This window comes from Rhineura floridana, chromosome 11, assembly GCF_030035675.1.
Source record: "Rhineura floridana isolate rRhiFlo1 chromosome 11, rRhiFlo1.hap2, whole genome shotgun sequence".
Lineage (NCBI taxonomy): Eukaryota > Metazoa > Chordata > Lepidosauria > Squamata > Rhineuridae > Rhineura > Rhineura floridana.
In genome coordinates, this window is record NC_084490.1 from 57,658,150 (window position 1) to 57,683,573 (window position 25,424).

Consider the following 25,424-nt stretch of genomic DNA (forward strand, 5'->3'; position numbering starts at 1 on the left):
GCATGCACACCCTACCTACCTACCTTTCCCTTGCAGTGAATGCTGCCCACGCTGTGCATGCATGCGTGCCATCAACCAAGATGGCAGCCGAGGCTTCCCTAAGGGGCTGATGCCTCCACAGCCATCTTGGTTGATGGCACGCATGCGTGCTATGTGTGCGCATACCTGCCATCAACCAAGATGGCAGCAGGGGCATTAGAAAAACCTCAGCCACCATCTTGGTTGATGGGAGGCTTGTGCCCGCAGCACAACCAGCATTTACTTCAAGGGAGAGGTAGGTGGGGCATGCAGGCAGGCATCATGGGCCTACACAGTAGTAGGGGGGTGCCTGGGCGCCCTCTCTCTGCAATCTGCAGCAGGGTTGGGAGTCTATGCTGCTGCGGATTGCGGAAGGGAGCGCTACCCACCCACCCTAAGGAGGGGCCCTCGGCCAGGGCCTGACCTGGCCGCCCTCTGCCGCCCTGGCCTAAATCATATTGACAAAGCAACTCGAGGCTGCTTTCCTCCCTGTATGAAATGTAACATGGTTCATGTATGTTCTTTAAAAAAAAACAGTCATGTATGCTCTTTATTGGTTCCTGCACCAATCAGTTTTCAATAAACAGGCTGTTCTGCTCGTTAATAGGTTGAGAGTCTCTCTCTTCTTCAAGAAACAGGTCTTAGAAGACTCTAAGAAGGTTGGAAAGATGAACATCACTACTACCCATTGGATGCGCCTGCCTGTTGGTGGATTTCCAGTTACAAGCCATAGGATGTTAGGTTTGTTCATTCATCTCAGCTCCTGAAGGGAACTGTCCCAGATGGATGCTCGGGTGAGATCAAGACTGGGTCATTATTGCTGGCTTCCGGAATTGCAGCTGCAAAGAGATTCATGAAAAAGCGGGGTTCATTTGAAACCAGAAGAAACTGGCAATTCTGTTATTCCTGACTTAGAAAGTACCTAATCTCCGATTGTTGCAAAATGTTGGATAAAATCCCTACAATTGCTGGATAAGAATGAAAGGTATATGAGTTCGCCTTTATGGCAAGCTTACTGCTTATATAAAGAAGATGAACAGATGCATAACAAAAATTCATACACGTTAAGATACTTTTATCAATTTTTGGCAAACTTAGGATATGTATTTGAAATGTTGCAAAATACAGACTTACTAAAATAATGTAACTTCATGCATAATGATTTTGGATATATGGAATTAGTAGGACTTAACAAAAAAAGTGAAATAATTTGTTATTTGTAATCGTATTTTAAAGGAAATTAAAAAAATAAAAAATCAACTAGCACTTGCATATTTGCATCACATATTTGGACAGTGATTGTGTTTGGAGGCTTAGCAATTTTAAGGAAGGGAAATGTTGGGGGTTATTACTGGTGGTGGCATTAATTTTAATGGTGGGTGCTGGCTATGTCTAACTTGTCATGATTCATAATGACACAGAACTCCATGGCTGTTTCCCTCATTTACACAGTCCAGTCACTTGCTCTGTTGGAAGTGCTGGGGTAAAACTCAGCTTTGACTGATTGGTTGGTTGGTTGGTTGGTTGGTTGATATCCCGCCTTTCCTCCCAGCAGGAGCCCAGGGCGGCAAACAAAAGCGCTACATCAAAACATCATAAAAACAGACCTTAAAATACACCAAAACAAAACAACTTCAAAACATTTTTTTAAAAAAGCCTTAAAAACATCTTTAAAAAAGGGTTAAAAAACATATTAAAAAGCAATTCCGTCACAGACGCAGACTGGGATAGGTCTCAACTTAAAAGGCTTGTTGAGAGAGGAAAGTCTTCAAAAGGCAACAAAAAGATAACAGAGATGGCGCCTGCCTAACATTTAAGGGGAGGGAATTCCACAGGGTAGGTGCCGCCACACTAAAGGTCCGTTTCCTATATTGTATAGAACGAACCTCCTGATAAGACGGTATCTGCAGGAGGCCCTCACCTGCAGAGCGCAGTGATCGGCTGGGTATATAAGGGGTAAGACGGTCTTTCAGGTATCCTGATCCCAAGTTGTATAGGGGTTTGTACACCAAAACTAGAACCTTGAACTTGGCCCGGTAGCAAATGAACTTGGCCTGGTAGCAAATGGGCAGCCAGTGCAATTCTTTCAGCAGTGGGGTGGCATGTTGGCGATACCCTGCCCCAGTGAGCAGTCTCACAGCCGCATTTTGCACCAGCTGCAGCTTCTGGACCAACCTCAAGGGCAGCCCACTTAGAGCGCATTACAGTAATCCAGCCTGGAGGTTACCAGTGTGTGGACAAGAGTGGTCAGGCTATTGCGGTCTAGAAACAGTCGCAGATGTCTTACCAGCCGAAGCTGGTAAAAGGCACTCCTAGCCATGGAGGTCACCTGGGCATCTAGCAACAAAGATGGATCCAGGAGCACCCGCAGACTACGGGAGGGGGGGATTGCACAAGGAAACAATAGATAGAGAGGGGAAACTCCATGCTTCCTGGACTGTCTTTCTGAGCTAACCTGTGCTGACCTTCCTTCAAGTGCTAATCTGGTATTCTTAAGGTTGCTGGCCTCATTTCCTGCTTCTCCCTTCTTCCCATTGGGAGAAATCTTTCCTTTGTCTTTCTCTCCTGCAGAGACGAAACAGCAAGCATGGCTCTTTGCATCTCCAACTTACTTTTCTATCAAGTATGTATTCCTACAATAAATGTAAGCTTTTTTATTTTCCTAAACACAGAGTCTCAGTGTGATGATATCCTGGGAGAAGTGTGCTCCTTCAAACCACGATTCATACACAGCTCAGCTATCACTGCTGTTTTGCTGTTCTGCTAACATGATCCCAGGGAAAGATAACCCAGAAACTCTGGCAAAGAGCAGAATACAGCTATACACACCTGTATTGTGGTATTTACAGAGTCAAGAGATGGTTTGAACTCCGTGTATCTGTCTTCATGTCCTGAGAAAGAAAGAGGGCTCAAAATGTTAGAATGATTTATTGGCCGTAACCCAGAAAACCCCTTTTGGCCCATGCATGGTCTTTTTTGGGTGCCCATGCCCATGGAGGCTTCTCACTTCTTCCTTCCTAAGACCAGCTCTTGCATTGCATTGGGGTTTTGAGCCTAAGCGCTGGAAAGAAGGCCTATGGTCAGCAAAGCCTCATACCACTTTGCTGATGACATAATGAGTCCTTACCATCCATGAAGTCTGCTGCTCTGTTTATGATGCCCAGGTTCCCTGAGGGCCCCCTCCACTCTTCCTCCTCATCCTCCCTATACCAGAGGTCAGCATCATCAGACTCCCTGCAAGAACAACAAACACAGGTCACTCAATTCAAAAGATTCAAAAGCAGAGAGAAGGATGAAGCCTCCCCATTTAAGGCAAAGGCTGCTCTCTCCCCACCCCCTGCTCCGGGGGCTGGGGAGAGAGCAGAATTCTTTGATTCTGTAATAATTGGATCCCCATCCTAATCCCTTAGGGAATATAGAAATATAGCCCTGTTAACCCTCCATACCTACCTCTCAGAGATCCCAGGATACCTGGGTCTTCTCTAAGTAGGAGTGGGAGAGAAATTTATTCACATTTTAAAATGAAGATATCTAATCCACATTTCTAGAACCAATACACAAACTGAAACACAGCAAGCCTTCAAAATTCATTTTTCTGAATTTTGCAATGCTGTTCTCCAACCATAAAAGGCATATAAAAGGGAAAGATTGCATGCAAAAATTCTTATAAAATACTGTATGAAACCACATTATATTGCAGGAATTTGCTCACAAAAATGGACATATTAAGTGAAAAGAAAATGAAAACACCTATGAATTTTTATGTAGACTGATGAGGAAAGAGCTGAACAAGATTGGGAAAATGTGAAACTGAAGGCTTATCCACATGGAAGCATAACTTCATACTAAAGATGCTGTTTTCTATTTGCATTGTCTATAGTAAGGGCTCAATGCCAGCTGCAAATAAGCTGTTTTCTATTCACATTGAGGGGAACAATTAATCATGCAGTTTCCTAATGACCATGCCCTCTAATTTAACATGTCCACTCCCTCTGGTTACTTGGCAACCGAGCATGCTCAGTTTGTTCTACCAGTAAGTTTCATTTAAAAAATGATAACCTAGAAGTGCAATTATTTATATTTTCACTGGTACAATACAGCTGAAATACAAATCTTTGTTTGAGCAGTGTTATGCTTTTGTGCACAAGTTAGGGGGAAACGAAAATAAAGGCACTGTGTGCAGCAACATGAAAAAGGCTAGCAGAAGGAGGGTAGCAGCCAGAAGTTGCTTGTCAACCTACAGAAAATAAAATGAACAAAGGGAGGAGGAGGTAGTGGCCATGGAGAGGGAAACTACTGACACACCCAACTAAAAGCATCAGAGCAAAGCATTTGCAAGCACTAGAGATATGGAGTGAAGACTTTTTTCTTTCCCTTTCCATATTATCAGAAGGTTAGGACAGTACGGATTTTCAGGGGGAAAACTGTGCGATAGCTTCTGTTTGCCAGTAATGTCATGTGAACCATGCAAATTTAAAGAAGATGTGAGTAGCACCAAACACACACTAAACCACTTTGCAGATGAGCCCTGAGAGAAATTGAGACTGACAGATTCATCCATCACTATCTCTGTCAGTTGTCCCAAACCAAAAGAACCAGGTTCTCCATTGCACCCTCGGACTTGTGCTTCTTACCTGCTTCCAGATCTTCTATGATTGGCTCTGAAGAGGAAGACAGCCAGGATAACACCGATAACCAAGAGGATGGCCAGCGCAAGACCAAAGCCCACTTCGCTCTTCTGGAAGCGTGTCTCGCAATAATCAGTTGTGTACCAAAACATGTCCATATCACTGCATCTATAGGGAGAGAGAGAAGAGGTGGAGAATGAGTGCTGTCCCCTACTATGGTTAGATAAATTGTATTTCTATTCAAATTATAGTAATTATTTCTAAATTTGCATCAATAGATACAATTAGCACATGAACATTTTTTGCAAATCTCTGCCCTCTTTTATCCTCTTTTTGGCTGGTGCATTTTCTCTTCCCGGGTGATGTGCAAATGGACACCCTGTCATTCACATACACCCATCTCTGTCTCTGGTCCCTGGGCCATTTCAAGATGCAGAGAAGAAAGGGACTACTTCTTGTCTCACTTTTGAGGCAACATGCAATGCAGGAGCTTGTGCAACTTACCCACAGTGAGTGGGATGTTCGTGCCCTAGAGATGCAGCTCATTGAGATGCACAAGGACCTGCTTTGCATGTTGCACAAAGTACCAGGCTGTGAAATGAGGAAACGAGAGTAAGGGTCATAACTCATTGGCAAAGCACCTGCTTTGCATGCAGAAGGTCCCAGGTTCAATTTCCTGGGATCTAAGGATTGGGGGGCAGGTGATGAGGAAAAACCTCCACTTGCAGATTCTGGACAGCAGCTGTCAGTCAGAGTAAATACTGGGCTAGAAGGACTCTGTAAAAGGCAGCTTCATGTGTTCATAAGCATGATACCAACTATGTATCCTCCATCATTGCTTTTTGCAATGTCTGAATTTATAGTCTGATGGCTCAGCATGGGAGGATGCAACAGCAATCCCTCCCTAAGTCCAGGAAAGCATCAGCAGAAGATAAGGGGAGGTGGGAAAGGCCCTTGACCATCAATATAGGAATCTGCCCGAATCAAAGATTAGACCTTGCCACAGAAATATAGTACTTCAAGGAGAAATGTCCTCCGTGGAACCATCAGTAACATACTCTACAGATGAGAGGTGGGAAAGGTGTTTGTGAGGAAGCTGGGTTCAAATCCCACCTTTTCTGGCAGGCTGCATATTTAACTATGACCACATCACACACTATAGTACTGTCAGCAGAAACATTTTCATTGAAGCCATCACTCTGATGTGCTGCTTTTCAATATAGAGGGAATTTCTTATTGATGGGGAGTGTTTAAACATTGCTTCTCCCACCCATTTTCTGAAGTGGCACAAGTTCCAAAATCACTATACAACCTTTGCCAAGTGTATGGAAGATGCAGCATCTCAGACAATGCTCCTTTAAGAAGGCCAACCAAAGTAATCCTCGTTATGAACTTTCCCTCTGTGGGCTGAAGAGCCTGGATCTGGAAACACTCCTGCCACCCCCCTCCTCTGTCCACTTACGTGCACTTGGGGCCTCTTTCAGTGATCTGACACAATCCGTAGTTGCAGTTCATGGAGTCAGGGATGCCCTTGGTACATCTGGAGACACAGAAGAGGGTGCCTTTTCTTATATAGGAGTAATAGTGCTCTGCATAATTAGGATCAATGCCCTTTCTGCAATAATCTGGGAAAGAAAAAAGTGACCATCCAGTAAAAAATGGGCAGTGGGTCAAAGCAAAGAAAAGGAACATACCAAGTCATGGTCTGAAGAAGGGATGCCACAGGCTTGCTGAAACTTAGCAACCCTAATTTCTTCAGCGCCTAAATCAGAGATTTCCTGGGACCCCTCATTTATGCCACTTTGAGTTCCATCATGGAAGGACAGTGAGATATCCTACATAAATAAGCAACTCTGCAAGGCAATGTAGAAATTCATTGCCACAGGTTGTTCTGGTGGCTGCTGGCACACATGACTGGCACCTGGTTGGCCACTGTGAGAACAGGATGCTGGACTAGATGGGCCACTGGCCTGATCCAGCAGGCTCTTCTTATGTTCTTATGACAATTTTAAAAATGGAGAAATTCATGGAGGAAATGTTTACCAATGATATTCCAGATTCAGAGATAGGATACCTCTGACTAACTCAGGTGTAGGGAACCTGTGGCCCTCCCGATGTTGCTGAACTACAACTCCCATCAGCCCTAGCACACATGGCCAATGGCCAGGGATGATGTAGTCCAGCAACATCTGGAGGGTGAAAGGTCTGCACATCTGGGCTAACAGATGCTGGGGACTATTGACATGTGATGGCCACCTCCATCTATCCTCCTTGTGAGTTTCTCAGGGGTATCTAGATGAGCCTTCGGTCTGACCCAGCATAGCAATTCCTATATTAACAAGGCACAACCAGGCACTTCATGCCTGGGTATATTCCCGGGTGGGCCTTGCTGAGAACAAACAGAAGCATGAAAAGATTCTCCCGATCTCAGCCAAGCACAATGCTGTTAAAGGAGCACAGCCGCTTCATTTACATTCAGCTTGATCTCAAAAACTAAGAGCTGCCTACAGGAGTGGGCCCTGTGGTGGGTCAAAGCTGCAGAGCTCCTGACAACAGCTTTGCTGCAACTTGCATCATTGGAGCTGGGGTGGGGCAGGGTGGCAGTGAAGTTGGGGCTGTGCAGGCGCACCAGCACAGTCAATCCCGCACTCCTGCTGGTGTGCCTCCGCAGCCCCACTTTGCCACTGCTCTGCCCAGTCCCATTCGGATAAGCTGCAGTGCTGGTGATGCTGGTGTTGGGAGGGCGGTTCTGTCACTCTGTCCCACCACATGGCCTACTACTGGTTGACTGGACGCCTCAGATGAGCCCAGATGGCCGCTAACCACCTGGCCACTGCCTAAACTGTTACCCAGGTGCCCATTTCGAACAGGATCCCGAATATGTCCTCAGCTCCTTTAGCTGCACTCTACAGGTGACCATGCAAAGTGGGAGGCTTTGAGAAGCCCAACAGAGGATGAAAACCTGACATACACTCGCTGTCCTAATTAACAGGAGACAACCTTCTCCTTAGTGTCATGGAGGGGCATGGATATCTGCTAGTGCCCAACTTTGCACCTAATTGATTTGCCAGCTGCCAACCTGCATCTCAATTTGGCCATCAATTAGTCCTATGAGGATCAAGTGACTTCCCTAATGAGCCTGTAGTGGGAAGCTTGTGTTGTTATACCTCTAGTTATTTAGGATATCTACCTTGGTCTGGAAATCCCCTCCCTTCGAGCATCAGTTTTATCCTAGGATCCCTTCCACCAGCATCTGCCTGACCTGTCCCTTTCAGCTCAGAAGGATCCAGACACAAAGCATGGCAAACTCTCCAACCATGAAATGGGAACAAGGGCGTAGGAGATAATGCTGGGCACAATATGAGCTAGCTGCACCATGCAGCAGAGCTTGGAAAAGTTACTTTTTTGAACTACAACTCCCATCAGCCCCAGCCAGTGCCATGCTGGCTGGGGCTGATGGGAGTTGTAGTTCAAAAAAGTAACTTTTCCAAGCTCTGCCATGTAGACTTCCAGCCTCCCTTCGGTTTAAAGTCACCACATGGCATTTTCTGAGGGCACCCAATGAGGACATGTCTGCCTGTTTTTGCTCCCAATGAGACAGCTATGGCAGGGGTAGGGGAAATGTTTCAGCCTAAGGACCACATTACCTTGGGGAAACTTTTTGGGGACTGTATGCCCATAGTGGGCGGGGCCAGTTGCAAAAGCACTTGTACAGTAGGCTACATTCTAGCCAGGCAAAAGTCAGAGGTTTCTCTATGTGCATGTGCGCACGCACACTGGGGCGCAAGCACACCCACCCACGCCACATCTCTCTGTTTTCCCTCCAGGAAAGCAGAAAGCATTATGACAGTTCAAGGACACATTCTACCCAGACAAAAGAACTCCAGGAAGGCTTTGAAGTTGGGAAGGTGAGGGTTGTGGCCGGAGGAGAGATGCTGCAGCCTGGGGAGAGGGCACAGCCTAGCAGAGAGCCCCAAGGGCCGGAAAGGCGGCCTGAAGGGCTCCATTTAAACCTCAGGTATGAGATACCCCATCCCTGGGCCACAGGGTTAACACTACAAGTGAGGCATAAGGGGGCTGAAAGAGACCCTCCCTTCTCCCTCCCATTCCCATATCTGGAACTCACCATCAGGTGAAAAAATTACAGTCATGCCAAGGAAAGGGTTAGATAAACCAAAGAAACATAATTCTGGAAAGAGAAAGAGAAGATTGCATTGTTCAGTTCTAGTAGCTGGCTGTTGTTTCCTGAATTTGTCTCCTTTTCGGCACTCCACACAATGGTAAGCCTGGTAAATATCCCTTGATCTACAATCCAGCCGACTATCAGCAATATCTGAAGCCCAAAGCTTAAGTTGCCCTGTATAGATATTTCAGATTTCTTACCTGTATCTGATGAAGAGTTCTGTGATACTTAAAAAAAAAAAACTGCTCAGGGTAAACAAAGCTTTCCCAGTCATACACATATACTCCTTAGCCTGATCCTGCTGGTATAAGTTATGGGAACAGTTCCTGCCCTACATAATATTTTGACAGTACACCAACCACTCTGATATGTCATCAGAGGCTTATACATGGAAATATCTATGACAGGGGTTCCCAAACTGTGGCCTGTGGACCACCAGTGGTTCACGAGCTTCATTCAGGTGGACCACAGCATGTCTGCGTTAAAAATTCATCTTTAAGAATTATGTTTTCGTCGCTTCCTTTATTTCTTACATTGTGTTCGATTGCATTCCGCTTTGAATTCTATGGAATGCACATGATAACACAATGAAGTACAATGGAAGAAATAAAAGCAGCATTGAAAAAACCCTTCTCTATCGAGCACAGTGCGTTACAATCGCTACAGCAGGCAGAAAAATCGTTAGGTGGTCTGCCAAGACTCTCAGCAATTCTCAAGTGAGAGTCTATGATGCATGTCCAGCTGTGTGCAGGTAGGGACCCCACTCTCACACCCCTGACCGAATGCACAGATGTCGGGGTTGGAGCAACTGGCATCGTTCCAGTCCTTCTCCACTCTGCATCAGAAATGTACCCCTAATGCTGGTGATATTGGCACAGGACATTCAACATTCACCTGGCTTTGGTGTCCCAGGAGAGTCAAGGCAACAAGCAAACCTTGCATTTCTGCTTTAATTTAATGCAGAGAGAGAGAGAACAGAACCCCAAGCCAAGAATACCATGTGTTATGGTCTACACCAGCCTTCCCCATCCTGGCCGTGCTGGCTGGTTGGGGATGATGGGAGCTGTAGTCCAAAACATCTGGAGGGTACCAGGCTGGGGAAGGCTGATTTACACCAGTCCTGAAAATAAACTGATCCCCTATCTAGCATGTGGATTGCTCTAAAGGGAGCTGCTGCTAGAAACAACTTGACAGAAACCAGGCAGTCAGATCTAGATGACTCCCAGTTACTGGCAACTGGAAACTTTTTCTTTTGCATCTCTAATTGGGTGGAACTTCCTAACTGTTAGAGTGGTATGACAATGGAACGTATTGCCTAGGGAGGTGGTGGGCTCTCCAACACTGGAGGCATTCAAGAGGCAGCTGGACAGCCACCTGTGGGTATGCTTTAAGTTGGATTCCTGCATTGAGCAGAGGGTCGGACTCGATGGCCTTATAGGCCCCTTCCAACTCTACGATTCTATGAGAATTTTGCGAGTCTAACCGGCTGGCTTGATTACTGTGACTGAGTCATGAGGCACTTGACAAGTAAGGTGGATTTTTCTTAATGACTGAGAAGTTCCTTGATTGCACAATTCACTGTACGGCTGGAGCCTAAGTGTAGTACTTCAGTGTACGAGGTACTGAGAAAAGAAGGCAGTTTATTACAGTCAGTAATGTAATGGCAAATTCAGGGTCCCTTCGTGATAGTCTCAGCCACATCCTCTCCCCTCTTTTGCTGCTGGGCTGAGAATGAGATCCTTGTTAATGTCTTCCCCCATAACAACTGACGTCCATAGGAGCCAATCAGCATGAAAGGGGAGAGTGTTAGCCATTGAGAAGAGTCTTCTCCGTGGCTGACTCACCTCCTTTTACTCTGATTGGCTCCAACCAGCAGGAAAAGACAAGGAAGCATGTGAGAAGACTCTTTTCAGTGGCTAACACATTCCCCTTTCAAGCTGATTGGCTCATAGGGACCCTGCTCCCAAAAAAGTAAGGGGTCTAAGACCCCCTGAGACCCCGGACAACTACACCCCTGGTTACAGTTTATGTTTGGAAGCATATAGACATAGGTTAGCTGCAACTTGGAAGGATGCATGTGGATTTGTTGTCTGCTGTAAGAGCTGAATATGTACCTCTTTACCTTAACCTTCTTGACACCCAGAGCTTGGAAATGTTACTTTTATGAACTACAACTCCCATCAGCCCAATCCAGTGGCCATGCTGGCTGGGGCTGATGGGAGTTGTAGTTCCAAAAAGCAACTTTTCCAAGCTCTGCTGACACCTAAGATGTATATTTTTAGAACCTACCCTATTTTTGTTATGCTGTGATTTTAGGATGTTTTTAACTTTTTTTAATTACGCATTTGAAAACTGTTGTAACCTGCCCAGGGACCTTTTGTTGAAGGGTAGATGATGATGATGATTAAAAAACTATTTCATATCCTAACTTTCCCTTTCCAAAATAGTGCTCAAGGCAGGTAACAACATTCAAAATACAATAAAACAATTAGCAATTAGAAGACAAAAAGAAACATAATATGCATAGCAGACAATTTTTTAAATCTCAAAATTAATGGAAAGTTCACCAGAACAAGTGTTTTCACCTGTTGGTGGAAGTTAAAAAGAGATAGGACCAAACTAATCTTCCATGTTTAAGAGTTCCACAACTGGGGTGGGGTGGGGACGACGACAGGGGAAAAGGCCCTCTCATCTGTCACATATAATTTGGCTTCCACCTATGTCAAAATCTCTCTATGAGATCTTAGGGTCTTGTCATGCTTTTAAATAGTTAGGTATCTTATGTACCCTTGGGAGCAGGGTCCCAGCAAGGTCTCTAGGTCTCCAGCATCCTACGAGCTAATCAGAATGAAAAGGGAGTGTGTTAGCCACTGAGAAAAGTTTTCTTGCATGCTTCCTTATCCTTTCCTGTCAATTGGAGCCAATCAGAGTGAAAGAAGGTGAGTCAGCCACTGAGAAGATTCTTTTCAGTAGCTAACACTCTCCTCTTTCATACTTATTGGCTACTAGAGATGTCTGTTGTTGTGGAAGAAGATATTAACAAGGATATTAACAAGATATTAACAAGAAGATATTAACAAGAAACTGGTAGAAAGTATTATTAAAGCTAGATTAACTAAGCACATAGAAGAACAACCCTTGCTGAAGCAGAGCCAGCATGGCTTCTGCAAGGGAAAGTCCTGTCTCAGTAGCCTATTAGAATTCTTTGAGAGTGTCAACAAGCATATAGATAGAGGTGATCCAGTGGACATAGTGTACTTAGACTTTCAAAAAGCGTTTGACAAGGTACCTCACCAAAGGCTTCTGAGGAAGCTTAGCAGTCATGGAATAAGAGGAGAGGTCCTCTTGTGGATAAGGAATTGGTTAAGAAGCAGAAAGCAGAGAGTAGGAATAAACGGACAGTTCTCCCAATGGAGGGCTGTAGAAAGTGGAGTCCCTCAAGGATCGGTATTGGGACCTGTACTTTTCAACTTGTTCATTAATGACCTAGAATTAGGAGTCAGCAGTGAAGTGGCCAAGTTTGCTGACGACACTAAATTGTTCAGGGTTGTTAAAACAAAAAGGGATTGCGAAGAGCTCCAAAAAGACCTCTCCAAACTGAGTGAATGGGCAGAAAAATGGCAAATGCAATTCAATATAAACAAGTGTAAAATTATGCATATTGGAGCAAAAAATCTTAATTTCACATATACGCTCATGGGGTCTGAACTGGCGGTGACCGACCAGGAGAGAGACCTCGGGGTTGTAGTGGACAGCACGATGAAAATGTCGACCCAGTGTGCGGCAGCTGTGAAAAAGGCAAATTCCATGCTAGCGATAATTAGGAAAGGTATTGAAAATAAAACAGCCGATATCATAATGCCGTTGTATAAATCTATAGTGCGGCCGCATTTGGAATACTGTGTACAGTTCTGGTCGCCTCATCTCAAAAAGGATATTATAGAGTTGGAAAAGGTTCAGAAGAGGGCAACCAGAATGATCAAGGGGATGGAGCGACTCCCTTACGAGGAAAGGTTGCAGCATTTGGGGCTTTTTAGTTTAGAGAAAAGGCGGGTCACAGGAGACATGATAGAAGTGTATAAAATTATGCATGGCATTGAGAAAGTGGATAGAGAAAAGTTCTTCTCCCTCTCTCATAATACTAGAACTCGTGGACATTCAAAGAAGCTGAATGTTGGAAGATTCAGGACAGACAAAAGGAAGTACTTCTTTACTCAGCGCATAGTTAAACTATGGAATTTGCTCCCACAAGATGCAGTAATGGCCACCAGCTTGGATGGCTTTAAAAGAAGATTAGACAAATTCATGGAGGACAGGGCTATCAATGGCTACTAGCCATGATGGCTGTGCTGTGCCACCCTAGTCAGAGGCAGCATGCTTCTGAAAACCAGTTGCCGGAAGCCTCAGGAGGGGAGAGTGTTCTTGCACTCGGGTCCTGCTTGCGGGCTTCCCCCAGGCACCTGGTTGGCCACTGCGAGAACAGGATGCTGGACTAGATGGGCCACTGGCCTGATCCAGCAGGCTCTTCTTATGTTCTTATGTTCTTATGTTCTTATCTCATTCTCAACCAGCAGCAAAAAAAGGGAGGAGCATGGCTGTGACTATGATGAAGGGACTCTGCACTTCTGAATTTGCCACTACACTACTGCTAATGAGGAACAAATGTTTAGCTCAGAAAAGAGCACTCTGCTGCCAGGTAGGAAGCAACAGATGAAATTACCTCATGACAAAGCTTGACATTCCAACATTGCAAAATATAACCCTCCAAAGAAAGCCGGGCTAGCCTAATCTCCTTGGAACAACAAGGAAAAGCGTCCAGCTGCACCCTCGTAAGGGTGGCGGCAGTTCCAGCATCGGTGCATGAGGGGAAGCAGAGTTGTGACTGAAGCTTCCAAAGATTCCTTGAAGACAGCCCCATGTAGAGCGCATTACAACAGCTCTTTTTTGATATAATCACATTCCCACCATACATTTACTCCACTATTATTCCACTTTAAAGTCATGGCTGCCCCCAATGAATTCTGGCAAGTGTTGTTTGTGAAGAGTGTTGAGAGTTGTTAGGAGACCCCTATTCCCCTCACAGAGCTATAATTCTCAGAGTTCTTGGGGAAGAGGGGCTGACTGCTTAAACCACTCTGAAAATTGTAGCTCTGTGAAGGGAAATAGGGGTCTCCTAATAACTTTCAGTACCCTTCACAACCTACACTTTCCAGGATTCTTTGGGGGAAGCCATGACTGTTTGAAGTGGAGTAATAGTGGAATAAATGTATAGCGTGAATGTGGCCCCAGACATCATGTGTCACTGTGTCTCAGTCCCCAGAGGGCAAAAATATGTATTTGGATATTTATAGATACAGAGGTCTTAATCACCAGTGCTCTTTTAACCTATGGAAGCTAAACCTTATAGCAATGCCCCTAGAACATCTAAATACACAAGGGAGGGCAACAGTGTTAAAATATCTCATTATCTAACTGGAGCATTGTTGTCCAGAACTTACCTGGGCTCTGATTCACACACGCTGTCTGGTTGCTGTTTACGGAAGCCAGTTGCTCCTGCACTGCCTTTTTCAAGATCTCGGCAGTTGTATTGACATTACTGATGTTGTTTGGCACAGTGATTTCCATGATGATTCTGTGGTTCACCACAATGCTGCCAGGCCTAATACAGTAATGGAGGGAACACAGCATGTCAGTTGCTGAGCCACCATTTTGTGGTGTGATGAGAAAGAATGTAGGCACTGCTTGATTAAGAGATTTCATCAACCGTTTAAACAAAAACAAATCTACACAGTGTACATAAAACAGAAAAATAATTATCTATAATATACAGACAAATTCAACAGAATTTAAAGACAAGTATACTTAACTGAATTGTGTCTAGAATCCAGATAGGTTTGTTTATTTATTTATTTATTTATTAAACTTGTATACCGCCCCATAGCCGAAGCTCTCTGGGCGGTTTACAATAACTGAAAACCAATGCAATTTAAAATACATCTTTTAAAAAACAATTTAAAACACAATTAAAAAATCTAAAACAATGTTGAAATAAAAAAGCTTTTAGCAGGTAGCATTAGAAAGTATAACGGACCACGGTATCCTTTTAGATCGTCTGGAGAGAATGGGAATAGGGGGCACTGTTTTACGGTGGTTCCGTTCCTATCTCTCAGACAGACATCAACGGGTGGCATTGGGGGATAAGGTCTCGGACCCTTGGCCTCTCAATTGTGGTGTGCCACAGGGTTCTATCCTTGCCCCCATGCTATTCAACGTAAAGCCGCTGGGAGCAATCATCAGGAGATTTGGGCTGCGGTGCCACCAATACGCGGATGACACCCAGCTCTATCTCTCGTTTAAGTCCTCACCAGAGTTGGCTATGGAGACCATTTCCAAGTGCCTGGAGTCAGTAAGTGAATGGATGGGAGGAAATAGGCTGAAGCTAAACCCTGACAAGACCAAGGTACTGCTCGTGGGAGACAGGAAAAGATTAGGAGCTTTAGACCTGGTGCTCAATGGGGTAAAACTGCCCCTGAAGGACCAGGTCCACAGCCTCGGGGTCATCCTTGATTCCCAGCTGTCCATGGAGGCTCAGGTTTTGGCAGTGAGCCGGGCAGCTTGGTTTCAATTACATCTAATACAGAGGCTGCGACCCTATCTGCCTGTCCATCTTCTCCCACGGGTAGTACATGCCCTGGTCTCCTCTCGCTTAGACTACTGTAATGCGCTCTACGTTGGGTTACCCTTGAAAACGGTCCGGAAACTGCAGCTGGTACAGAATGCGGCGGCATGTTTGATTACAAACAGCTGTCGCCGCGATCACATCACTCCGGTGTTACAAGATTTACACTGGTTACCAGTTGTTTACCGGGCCCAATTCAAGGTGTTGGTACTAACCTTTAAAGCCCTATACGGCCCAGCTTATCTGAAGGAACGCCTCCAGCATCAACAAATATGCTGCCTGACTAGATCAGCCACTCAAGACCTTCTCTCGGTCCCACCAGTCAAAACAGCTAGACTGGTGCGGACCAGAGAGAGGGCATTTTCAATCATGGCCCCCACCCTCTGGAACTCTCTCCCTTATGATCTTCGCCGTGCCCCCTCCCTGCCAAGTTTTCGCCAAGCCTTGAAAACCTGGCTATTCAGGCAGGCCTACAAGATCCCTGGGGTAGCCTAATTTTATTGGTTTTAGCTATGGGTGGGTTCGGTTTCGTTTTATATTGTAGTTCTTGGGTTTTTATGTAGTTTGTATGTTGTATTTTACTTGATCTTGTACGCCGCCTAGAGTGGCCGCTTGTGCGGCCAGATAGGCGGCCTAGAAATAAAATTTATTACTATTATTATTATAACAAAGGTGCCTGCCAGTCTTAATAGACAGGGAGCTCTGAAGCATAAATACCGACATGTGGAAAGACCAACTCCTCACACATGCAGTCAAACATGATATTCGGCCGATCAAAGCAGTCAAGCAGACAAGTACTAGGCAAGGCAATCCCTCAAGTAAACTGGTCCCAAACTGCTAAGGTCTTTATATACAAACAGTAAAAGCATGAATTTGCCCAGGTAGCAAATAGGAATGGAAAGATGTGTCCTTTTCAATTCTTTAGGTTTCTCAGTTTTGTCCCATGTGAAATTCAGTTCTCCACATTTCTGCCCCAATTTGCGATAGGGATGGGCAAGAATTTCAATACAGTTTGCATTTGAAGCAGAACTGATCCAATCTGCACTTTCCAAATCATTATGAGAACTGAAACGCAGCCATCCTTAGAAATTCGCATTTATTAGAATTTTGGGATGCAGTTTGCCAACTTAAGAATATTTTACAAAAATGCATATATGAGGGGAAAGTGTGCATAAAAATGAATATATGAGTGAAAATAACATGCAATAAAAATGCATTAGATAATGAGAAATGGCTTGCAAAAGTGTGTACTTTTGTTAAAACTGCTTAGAAAAATGTATTAGGAGAAATTTGCATTAAAATGTTGGAGACTTTTCATGAGGATTTTTTTTAAAAAATGTAAATTACTGCAGAAACAGGGAGAACTGAATTTAAGATTGGAAAAATGAGAAACGGAAAACCGAAACGGACAGATCTTTCCATCCCTAATTGCAATTCCTTTTTTAAAAAAAATCCTCATAAAAATTCTTCAGCATTTTAATGTGATTTTTTCCTAATAAATACATTTTGTATGCAGTTTTGACTAACGTACACATTTTTGCAAGCAATTTCTTCTAATATAATGTACTTTTGTATGTTAGTTTCACTAATAGATTATTTTTATGCACACCTCCCCTAATATATGTAGCTTTGTAAACACTGGTTGGACAGCTGCATTGCAAAATAAAGATAGGAGTGGGTTTTGAGGGACGGCTGTGTTTCAGTCCTCATATTGTTTTAGAAAGTGCAAATTTGATAGATACAGCTTTATACGTGAACTTAATCAAATTTCTCCTCCATGCCTAGTAGCAAATCAGCAGCTTGTGTTGACAGACAGAATGGAAAAACTGGGAGATGCAATTGTCTTCTGTACATTTCATTTTATTATACTTATGGGCTGCCTTTCGTCCAAGGCACTCAAAGTGGTGTACATGGCTCCCGCCCCATTTAGTCCTCATGACAATCCTGTGGGGTAGGCTCAGCTGAGAGACAGTGGCTGGCCCCATTCATCCATGAAGCTCACTGGGGGCCTTGGGATTTGAAACTGGGCCCCTTGTCCTAGTGTGGCACTCTAAGCATTACCCCACACAAAGTCAGCATTGCACTATATAAAGGCAGGCCATGTTGTGCCTCTTCTGGGATCCTCTGCTGAGAAGCCCTCCCTAGATTGCCAGTGTAAATGTAATTTATTTTATTTTATTGTTTATTAACTGGAGTTATTATATTAATTAGTTAAACGCAAAGTCTCCAGTCATTGTACAGCAAGAGTTAAAACAGCAATACATAGTCATCATATAAAAACATATATAAATTACATAAAAACAACATCTCTAGTCATTCTAAGCATTCTCAAAATCATTACTGCTGTGAACACTAAAACATATTTACCCTTCAAATGCTTGGGCAAACAAATGGATCTTCAACTGATGCCTACAATTCAAGAGCAAGGAGGACAAGCGGACACCCAAGGGGAGGGAATTCCATAAGCTGGCTGCTGTAACTGGGAAGGCCCTGTCCTGTGTCCCAGTAGGGGCCATGAGCAGGGCCTCCCCCCAAATCTTAAAGTCTGGGCAGACTGGTATTGCTATTCCAGGCTGGCATTCCATTCTACTTATGGAACTAGTCCTCTATCAACATTCTTGATTTGGGACTGTGAAGATTATTAACCAGTGAATGGGACATTCCTCATTATTGAACAATCTTTGATCTCTGCCCTTAGTGGGTACATAATGAGGATAGAGAAAACAAGCCTAAGGACTCCTGGGGAAGGATGCGTGTTTCTGCGAGTGACCCAGAACAATGGGGAAACTGGCAACCACAACCACCTTGGAGCAGGCCTCATGGGTTTTCTTTAAAAGAGTGGGACCTGGTGGGCTTACACAACAAGGTAGCTAGGAGCCAGGGCTCTCTGTCCCCAGCTATGAGGCATGGATAAGGCATTGGGGAATTACATGGGGTGTCAATATATGGTCTCTGCTTCAGGCACTCACCTCAAGCTCTGGATCTCCACCCCACGGTATTCAGACACATTTTCATAAAGAATGGCCATCTATAAGTAAGGGAGAAAACCCAATGTCTTAATAAACCAGGCTGAAGCCATGCAAAGAAGAAAAGCAAAAAGGAAGATCTTTTTAAGTGACAGTGACAAAATAAGATACAGGAGTGTGATCCAATGACTCATTGTTACCTGCTTCTTAAATTGAGTTTCCAGGTCCTTATATTCTTTTGAGTTTGTGTCACTGAGTTTAGGTTTATACTCCATGTTAGTTACATTCAGCTGGGCACGAACTCTCACAGGCACAGTTACTAAAACAGAGAAAGAGGTCCACACTAGTAACAGGAGCAAGTAACTTCCCAGAAAGTAGCTCCAAAATCCTGGAAACCAGTTACAGTTGGCAGTAGTAGGGTTCCCACACCATAGAAAATATTTGATTTTTTTAAAAATCAGAATTTTCTTTTATGCACCTGAAGACAGGGTCTGTGTAAACACTGTAGCTCATTTCCAGCTTATTAGTAAAATAAATGGGTGTTCCCTCACTGGTTCTGTCTTGCCAGGACTGATCAACACCTTCTAGGCAACCTCCAAAGGTTGACCCTTTGACATTGTGTAAATCATTCCCAGGGATGTAGTCGTCCACTGTCTCAGGGCGTCTTAAACCCTTTACTTTTTTGGGAGCCAGGTCCCAGCAGGGTCCCTATATCTCCAGCATCCTATCAGCTAATCTGAATGAAAGGGGAGTGTGTTAGCCACTGAGAAGAATCTTCTAACTTGCTTCCTTGTCCTTCCCTGCTGATTGGACCCAATCAGAATGAAAGGAGGTAAGTCAGCCACTGAGAAGACTCTAGTAACAGGCAGATAAACCTGTAGATGCTGAATTAAGTAATTTAAGCAATAGCTCCGTCAGTGAGAAAGGACAGTCAGATGGTGATAGTGATAGAGAAGCAGAAAGCAGTATTCAAACTGAGTCAGATTATTCTATAATCTTAGAAAGTTGTATAATCTGAGAAGGGGTGTGGCTGTGACTATTATAAAGGGATTCTGCACTTCTGAATTTGCCACTATACAACTGATCATTCTTCATAAACTGAACAAATGTCTGCTTCCTGGAAGGAGCTGTTAGCATCTTGTAATCTCATTGTGGGGCCTCACAGCCATGTAATAAAGAACCTGCTTGCCCCAGAGCTGGTGGGGTTCAGGTCTCTCTGAGCCATCCATGCCCAGGAAGATGGGATAGAAGAACTGCTTGGTGCCCTGGTCTTTCTTGTCCTAAGTTCAGCACACCGGCAGGGTGCATGGGTGCTCTCAGTTCAACTTACACCTTTCAAAAGTGAAGCCATCTACAGGGAATTCACACCTTGGTCCATAGAATAAATTATCACGACACCAACATTTAAGACCATCAAAAGTTCCTCCATTTTCACATATTTCTGGAAGAGAGAAGCCCACCCCCATGAAATCTAGTTAGTAGCAATCTTTGTAGAGAAGAATAGTGTGAAAGTGAACCCCCTCCCCCGTACTCATTGCACCCACAAATTCAAGTGCTGCTCTTTATTGCCTTAGTGCTCAAAAGGAACACCAATTGAGGATGCCATAATACATTTATTAGTCTTTCAGACTCTGTGTTGTTCAAGGAGAATGAAGAGGAAAGAGAGCAGCTTCTCAAATGGCCAAATGAAAAAAGTAATGAATTGACTTGAAATTCTTTAGCAATGTCCTGTTCACTCCCCCTTCTGCCTCCAAGCACTGGACACACCACTGATCCACTCTTTCCTGTGCAGTTTAGAACCTGGAAAGTGTTGTTCCTTCATTGTGGCACAGCTAGGAAGAAAACTGCCCTGCCGTCTCAAAGTAGTTTGGAAACAGCAGTCTATGCAGAACAGAATACAGATGTTTTGGACTACAACTCGCTCATCGGCCCCAGCTAGCACAGCCATGGGAGCTGTAGTCCAAAACATCTGGAGGATGCCAGGTTGATGAAGGCTGGTTTATACATAAGCATAACCTTTTGTTACAAAGTGATACATAAATATAATCACTTTGAGATTTAGTTCAAAAATAAGCAGTCTGTAAATGTTAATGTGCATAACAACCGGCCTTTGTCCACACTCCCCAGGCCTCATGGAGAATGTCCACATAATCCACCTATGAAGAGAGAACTGTGCACATTTCCCAGTCAATTTACATAATCTTCAATAGGCCTTGGAGAATCTTCATATATTGACAACATTTTGCACTTTCTTTGGTCATTATGCAAAATGGCCAACAGGCCTTGAGAAAAGTGCATATCTTAACTGAACTGGGTGCATTCTCCAACCAATATGCATAAACTTCATCAGGTTTTAGACAGGCTTTGTCAGCAGAAAAAATATTCAACCCAATATTGGCAAATCTTTTCTGTCATGACCAAATAGGTCTTGGGAACAGAAAAAAAGGTTTCCAATACTGAGGGACCTCCCCCCTCACTTCCCATAGGTATTTAGGGAAATGTGGGTGTGTTATGAAAGTGACGCAAAAACAGCCTTCCCCAACTTGGTGCCCTCCAGATGTTGTAGACCCCAACTCCCTTCAGCCCCAGTCAGCTTGGCCATGCCCAATGGTCAGGGATGATGGGAGTTGCAGTCCAAAACTTCAAGAGGGCACCAAGCTGGGAAAGGCTGGCTTCAATGATGAAGGGCTGGAATGGGGTCTGGGGGATCAGGCCATTCCCCTGCCTTGGAAATATGTCTTTGTGTTTCGTGTGGATTCATTTGGAGAGAGCTGGGAGAGCATTGTGACAGGGGTGAAAGGGGAGGGAGGTGAAGGAGGATTAGGCAATGGGGGGGAGCTCAGTAGGACTATTTACAGTGCAAGGAATCAGCTCCCCACTCAGTGATGGCTGGTGGCTCCATGCCTGTGGGGCAGTGGAACCCACTCCAGGTTTTAGTCTGAACTTTTAAGAAGCTTTCCAAGGTGCTGTATTTATTTTGGGAATAGGTTTCAGAACCTTGAACAGATCCTCAAAAGTTCACACTAAAACCCAAAGTGGATTCCACTGCCCCATTGACATGGAGCTGCTAGTCACAACTGCTCCCACCTAAAGGTTCCCAAGTGGGTGGGGAAATTGGCCTTGAAAAAAGCACACAAATGTCTCCTTCTCACCCCCCACCTTTGTCAACAATACAATTGTAGGGGTTTGAGTGCATTGAGATAAGGGGATGAACATAAGAAATTAAGAAAAATCCTGATGTGGCAGGCCAAAGGCCTATCTAGTCCAGCATTCTGTTCCCCACAGTGACCAACCAGAGGTCTGTGGGAAGCCCACTGGCAGGACATGAGGGCAATAGCCTTTTCTTGCTGTTCCTCAGCGACTGGTACTTGAAGGCATGTTGCCTCACATTGTTGAGCTAGCATACAGTTGTGATGACTGGTCGCCACCGATAGACTTGCCCTCCATGAATGTGTCTAATCCCCTTTTAAAGCTGACTCAGTTGGATGAGTTTATCGCCTGATCACGACATAACTTCTGCATTACCTTTGGGTCCAGAGCTGGGGAGCAAGCTGACATGCACACAACCTTTGACCTCCAAAGCCATCAAACGGAGAGAAAAGCTCCAGCTATAGCAGCTCCACTTAAGCCCATGGGCAGCAGAGGCAGAGACTGTGACAGATTTGGTTCAATCAAGCCAGAAACATGACTGAAGGATTGGAGGGAGTGCAAAGGAACAAGAACATCTAAAATCCTCCTCTGAAGGAAGATAGGGAGAAGACATGTCTGCACGAGGCAGCCCCATCCCAAAATAAATCCCAGTGGACCTGCCCAGAGAGAAAGAAGGCTTGCATTTGTCTCCGAAGCAAGGACTGTCCCACAGCTAAGAGTGAAGACAATTCAGGGGACTCTCCTTCTTTGGGGCAGCACTTTATCAAAGGCAGAGGCTCCATTATATAATGAGGGCTGAGTGGTCGCTGTGGCTGAATTGCTGGAACCCAGGTAGGCCTCTCCTGATCTGGCCCTTGAACACCAACTCAGAGGCTACCTAGAAGAATTAGTTCCAGCTCTATAGAATGAATCGCAGAGGTACTTCTACAAAGATTAAGAAAGGAGACCTGATGCTCACCTGCTATGGTTGTTTTGCAGGTGCTCTGGGTAACTGTCAAAGCGGAGGATGTGGTGGTGAAGGCTGTGCTCATGTTGGTACTAACTGAAATCGTGCTACTGACCAGTGATGAGGTGCTGGTGACAATTGTTGATGTGCTAATATATGGTGAGGCTGCAGTCATATAGCTGCTTGTAGAGATATCAGTTGTGGTGCTGGTATCAGATGGGAAGAAAGTTGTAAAAGCTGAGATGGTGCTAGCCTCAGTAGACTCTGAGGTGATGTCCCCATTTATGGTGGTGGGGTCCTGTGGGGATGAAGTTGTGTCTTCTGGTGCCCTGCTTGTAAAAGAGTAGGTGGGGCTGGCCTCAGTGGACTCTGAGGTGTTGTCCTGTGGGGATGAAGTCATGTCTTCTGGTGCCATGCTTGTAAAAGAGTAGGTGGGGCTGGCCTCAGTGGACTTTGAGGTGTTGTCCTGTGGGGATGAAGTTATGTCTTCTGGTGCCATGCTTGTAAAAGAGTAGGTGGGGCTGGCCTCAGTGAACTCTGAGGTGATATCCCCATTTATGGTGGTGGGGTCCTGTGGGGATGAAGTTGTGTCTTCTGGTGCCATGCTTGTAAAAGAGTAGGTGGGGCTGGCCTCAGTGGACTCTGAGGTGTTGTCCTGTGGGGATGAAGTCATGTCTTCTGGTGCCATGCTTGTAAAAGAGTAGGTGGGGCTGGCCTCAGTGGACTCTGAGGTGTTGTCCTGTGGGGATGAAGTTGTGTCTTCTGGTGCCATGCTTGTAAAAGAGTAGGTGGGGCTGGCCTCAGTGGACTCTGAGGTGTTGTCCTGTGGGGATGAAGTTGTGTCTTCTGGTGCCATGCTTGTAAAAGAGTAGGTGGGGCTGGCCTCAGTAGACTCTGAAGTGATATCCCCATTTATGGTGGTGGTGTCCTGTGGGGATGAAGTTGTGTCTGCGGGTGCCATGCTTGTAAAAGAGTAGGAGGGGCTGGCCTCAGTAGACTCTGAAGTGATATCCCCATTTATGGTGGTGGTGTCCTGTGGGGATGAAGTTGTGTCTTCTGGTGCCATGCTTGTAAAAGAGTAGGTGGGGCTGGCCTCAGTGGACTCTGAGGTGTTGTCCTGTGGGGATGAAGTTGTGTCTTCTGGTGCCATGCTTGTAAAAGAGTAGGTGGGGCTGGCCTCAGTGGACTCTGAGGTGTTGTCCTGTGGGGATGAAGTTGTGTCTTCTGGTGCCATGCTTGTAAAAGAGTAGGTGGGGCTGGCCTCAGTAGACTCTGAAGTGATATCCCCATTTATGGTGGTGGGGTCCTGTGGGGATGAAGTTGTGTCTTCTGGTGCCATGCTTGTAAAAGAGTAGGTGGGGCTGGCCTCAGTGGACTCTGAGGTGTTGTCCTGTGGGGATGAAGTTGTGTCTTCTGGTGCCATGCTTGTAAAAGAGTAGGTGGGGCTGGCCTCAGTGGACTCTGAGGTGTTGTCCTGTGGGGATGAAGTTATGTCTTCTGGTGCCATGCTTGTAAAAGAGTAGGTGGGGCTGGCCTCAGTGGACTCTGAGGTGTTGTCCTGTGGGGATGAAGTTATGTCTTCTGGTGCCATGCTTGTAAAAGAGTAGGTGGGGCTGGCCTCAGTGGACTCTGAGGTGTTGTCGTGTGGGGATGAAGTTGTGTCTTCTGGTGCCATGCTTGTAAAAGAGTAGGTGGGGCTGGCCTCAGTGGACTCTGAGGTGTTGTCCTGTGGGGATGAAGTTGTGTCTTCTGGTGCCATGCTTGTAAAAGAGTAGGTGGGGCTGGCCTCAGTGGACTCTGAGGTGTTGTCCTGTGGGGATGAAGTTGTGTCTTCTGGTGCCATGCTTGTAAAAGAGTAGGTGGGGCTGGCCTCAGTAGACTCTGAAGTGATATCCCCATTTATGGTGGTGGGGTCCTGTGGGGATGAAGTTGTGTCTTCTGGTGCCATGCTTGTAAAAGAGTAGGTGGGGCTGGCCTCAGTGGACTCTGAGGTGTTGTCCTGTGGGGATGAAGTTGTGTCTTCTGGTGCCATGCTTGTAAAAGAGTAGGTGGGGCTGGCCTCAGTGGACTCTGAGGTGTTGTCCTGTGGGGATGAAGTTATGTCTTCTGGTGCCATGCTTGTAAAAGAGTAGGTGGGGCTGGCCTCAGTGGACTCTGAGGTGTTGTCCTGTGGGGATGAAGTTATGTCTTCTGGTGCCATGCTTGTAAAAGAGTAGGTGGGGCTGGCCTCAGTGGACTCTGACGTGTTGTCCTGTGGGGATGAAGTTGTGTCTTCTGGTGCCATGCTTGTAAAAGAGTAGGTGGGGCTGGCCTCAGTGGACTCTGAGGTGTTGTCCTGTGGGGATGAAGTTGTGTCTTCTGGTGCCATGCTTGTAAAAGAGTAGGTGGGGCTGGCCTCAGTGGACTCTGAGGTGTTGTTCTGTGGGGATGAAGTTGTGTCTTCTGGTGCCATGCTTGTAAAAGAGTAGGTGGGGCTGGCCTCAGTGGACTCTGAGGTGTTGTCCTTTGGGGATGAAGTTATGTCTTCTGGTGCCATGCTTGTAAAAGCTGAGATGGTGCTGGCCTCAGTAGACTCTGAAGTGATATCCCCATTTATGGTGCTGGTGTCCTGTGGAGATGAAGTTGAGTTTCCTGGTGCCATGGTTGTAAAAGAGGATGTAGGGCCCCCCTCAGTGGACTCTGATGTGATCTCCCCATTTATGGTGGTGGTGTCCTGTGGGGATGAAGTTGTGTCTTCTGGTGCCCTGCTTGAAGAATCTGAGTTTGTAATGGGATCAGTGGCATCTATGGTGTTGGTATGTATTGAATGTGTGAAGTTCTCTGTTGTGCTGGTTGATTTTGGGGTGCTTGTATC

The 25,424-nt window shown here is 45.3% G+C and overlaps 1 protein-coding gene across 1 annotated transcript; it reads right to left on the reverse strand.

Annotated features, from left to right (window-relative positions):
• Positions 1-233: 233 nt before the first annotated feature.
• On the reverse strand, positions 234-25,211 carry LOC133368045 (mucin-5AC-like). Its single transcript, XM_061592128.1, has 11 exons — positions 22,583-25,211; positions 19,805-19,915; positions 18,675-18,793; positions 18,478-18,536; positions 14,328-14,488; positions 8,773-8,835; positions 6,109-6,271; positions 4,653-4,814; positions 3,146-3,252; positions 2,848-2,909; positions 234-857 (listed from the first exon to the last, which is right to left on the reverse strand). Exons 1-11 carry the CDS (start codon positions 25,209-25,211, stop codon positions 819-821), a joined length of 3,675 nt encoding a protein of 1,224 aa, XP_061448112.1. The 3' UTR covers positions 234-818.
• Between the last annotated feature and the right edge of the window lie 213 nt (positions 25,212-25,424).

Coding starts and splice junctions, on each gene's coding strand:
- LOC133368045 (XM_061592128.1), bottom strand. CDS start 25,211: ATGGCACCAGGAAACTCAACTTCATCTCCACAGGACACCAGCACCATA. Junction 18,794..19,804: donor TGGCTTCACTTTTGAAAGGT/GTAAGTTGAACT, acceptor TCTCTGTTTTAG/TAACTGTGCCTGTGAGAGTT. Junction 2,910..3,145: donor AGCAGCAGACTTCATGGATG/GTAAGGACTCAT, acceptor TTTCTTTCTCAG/GACATGAAGACAGATACACG.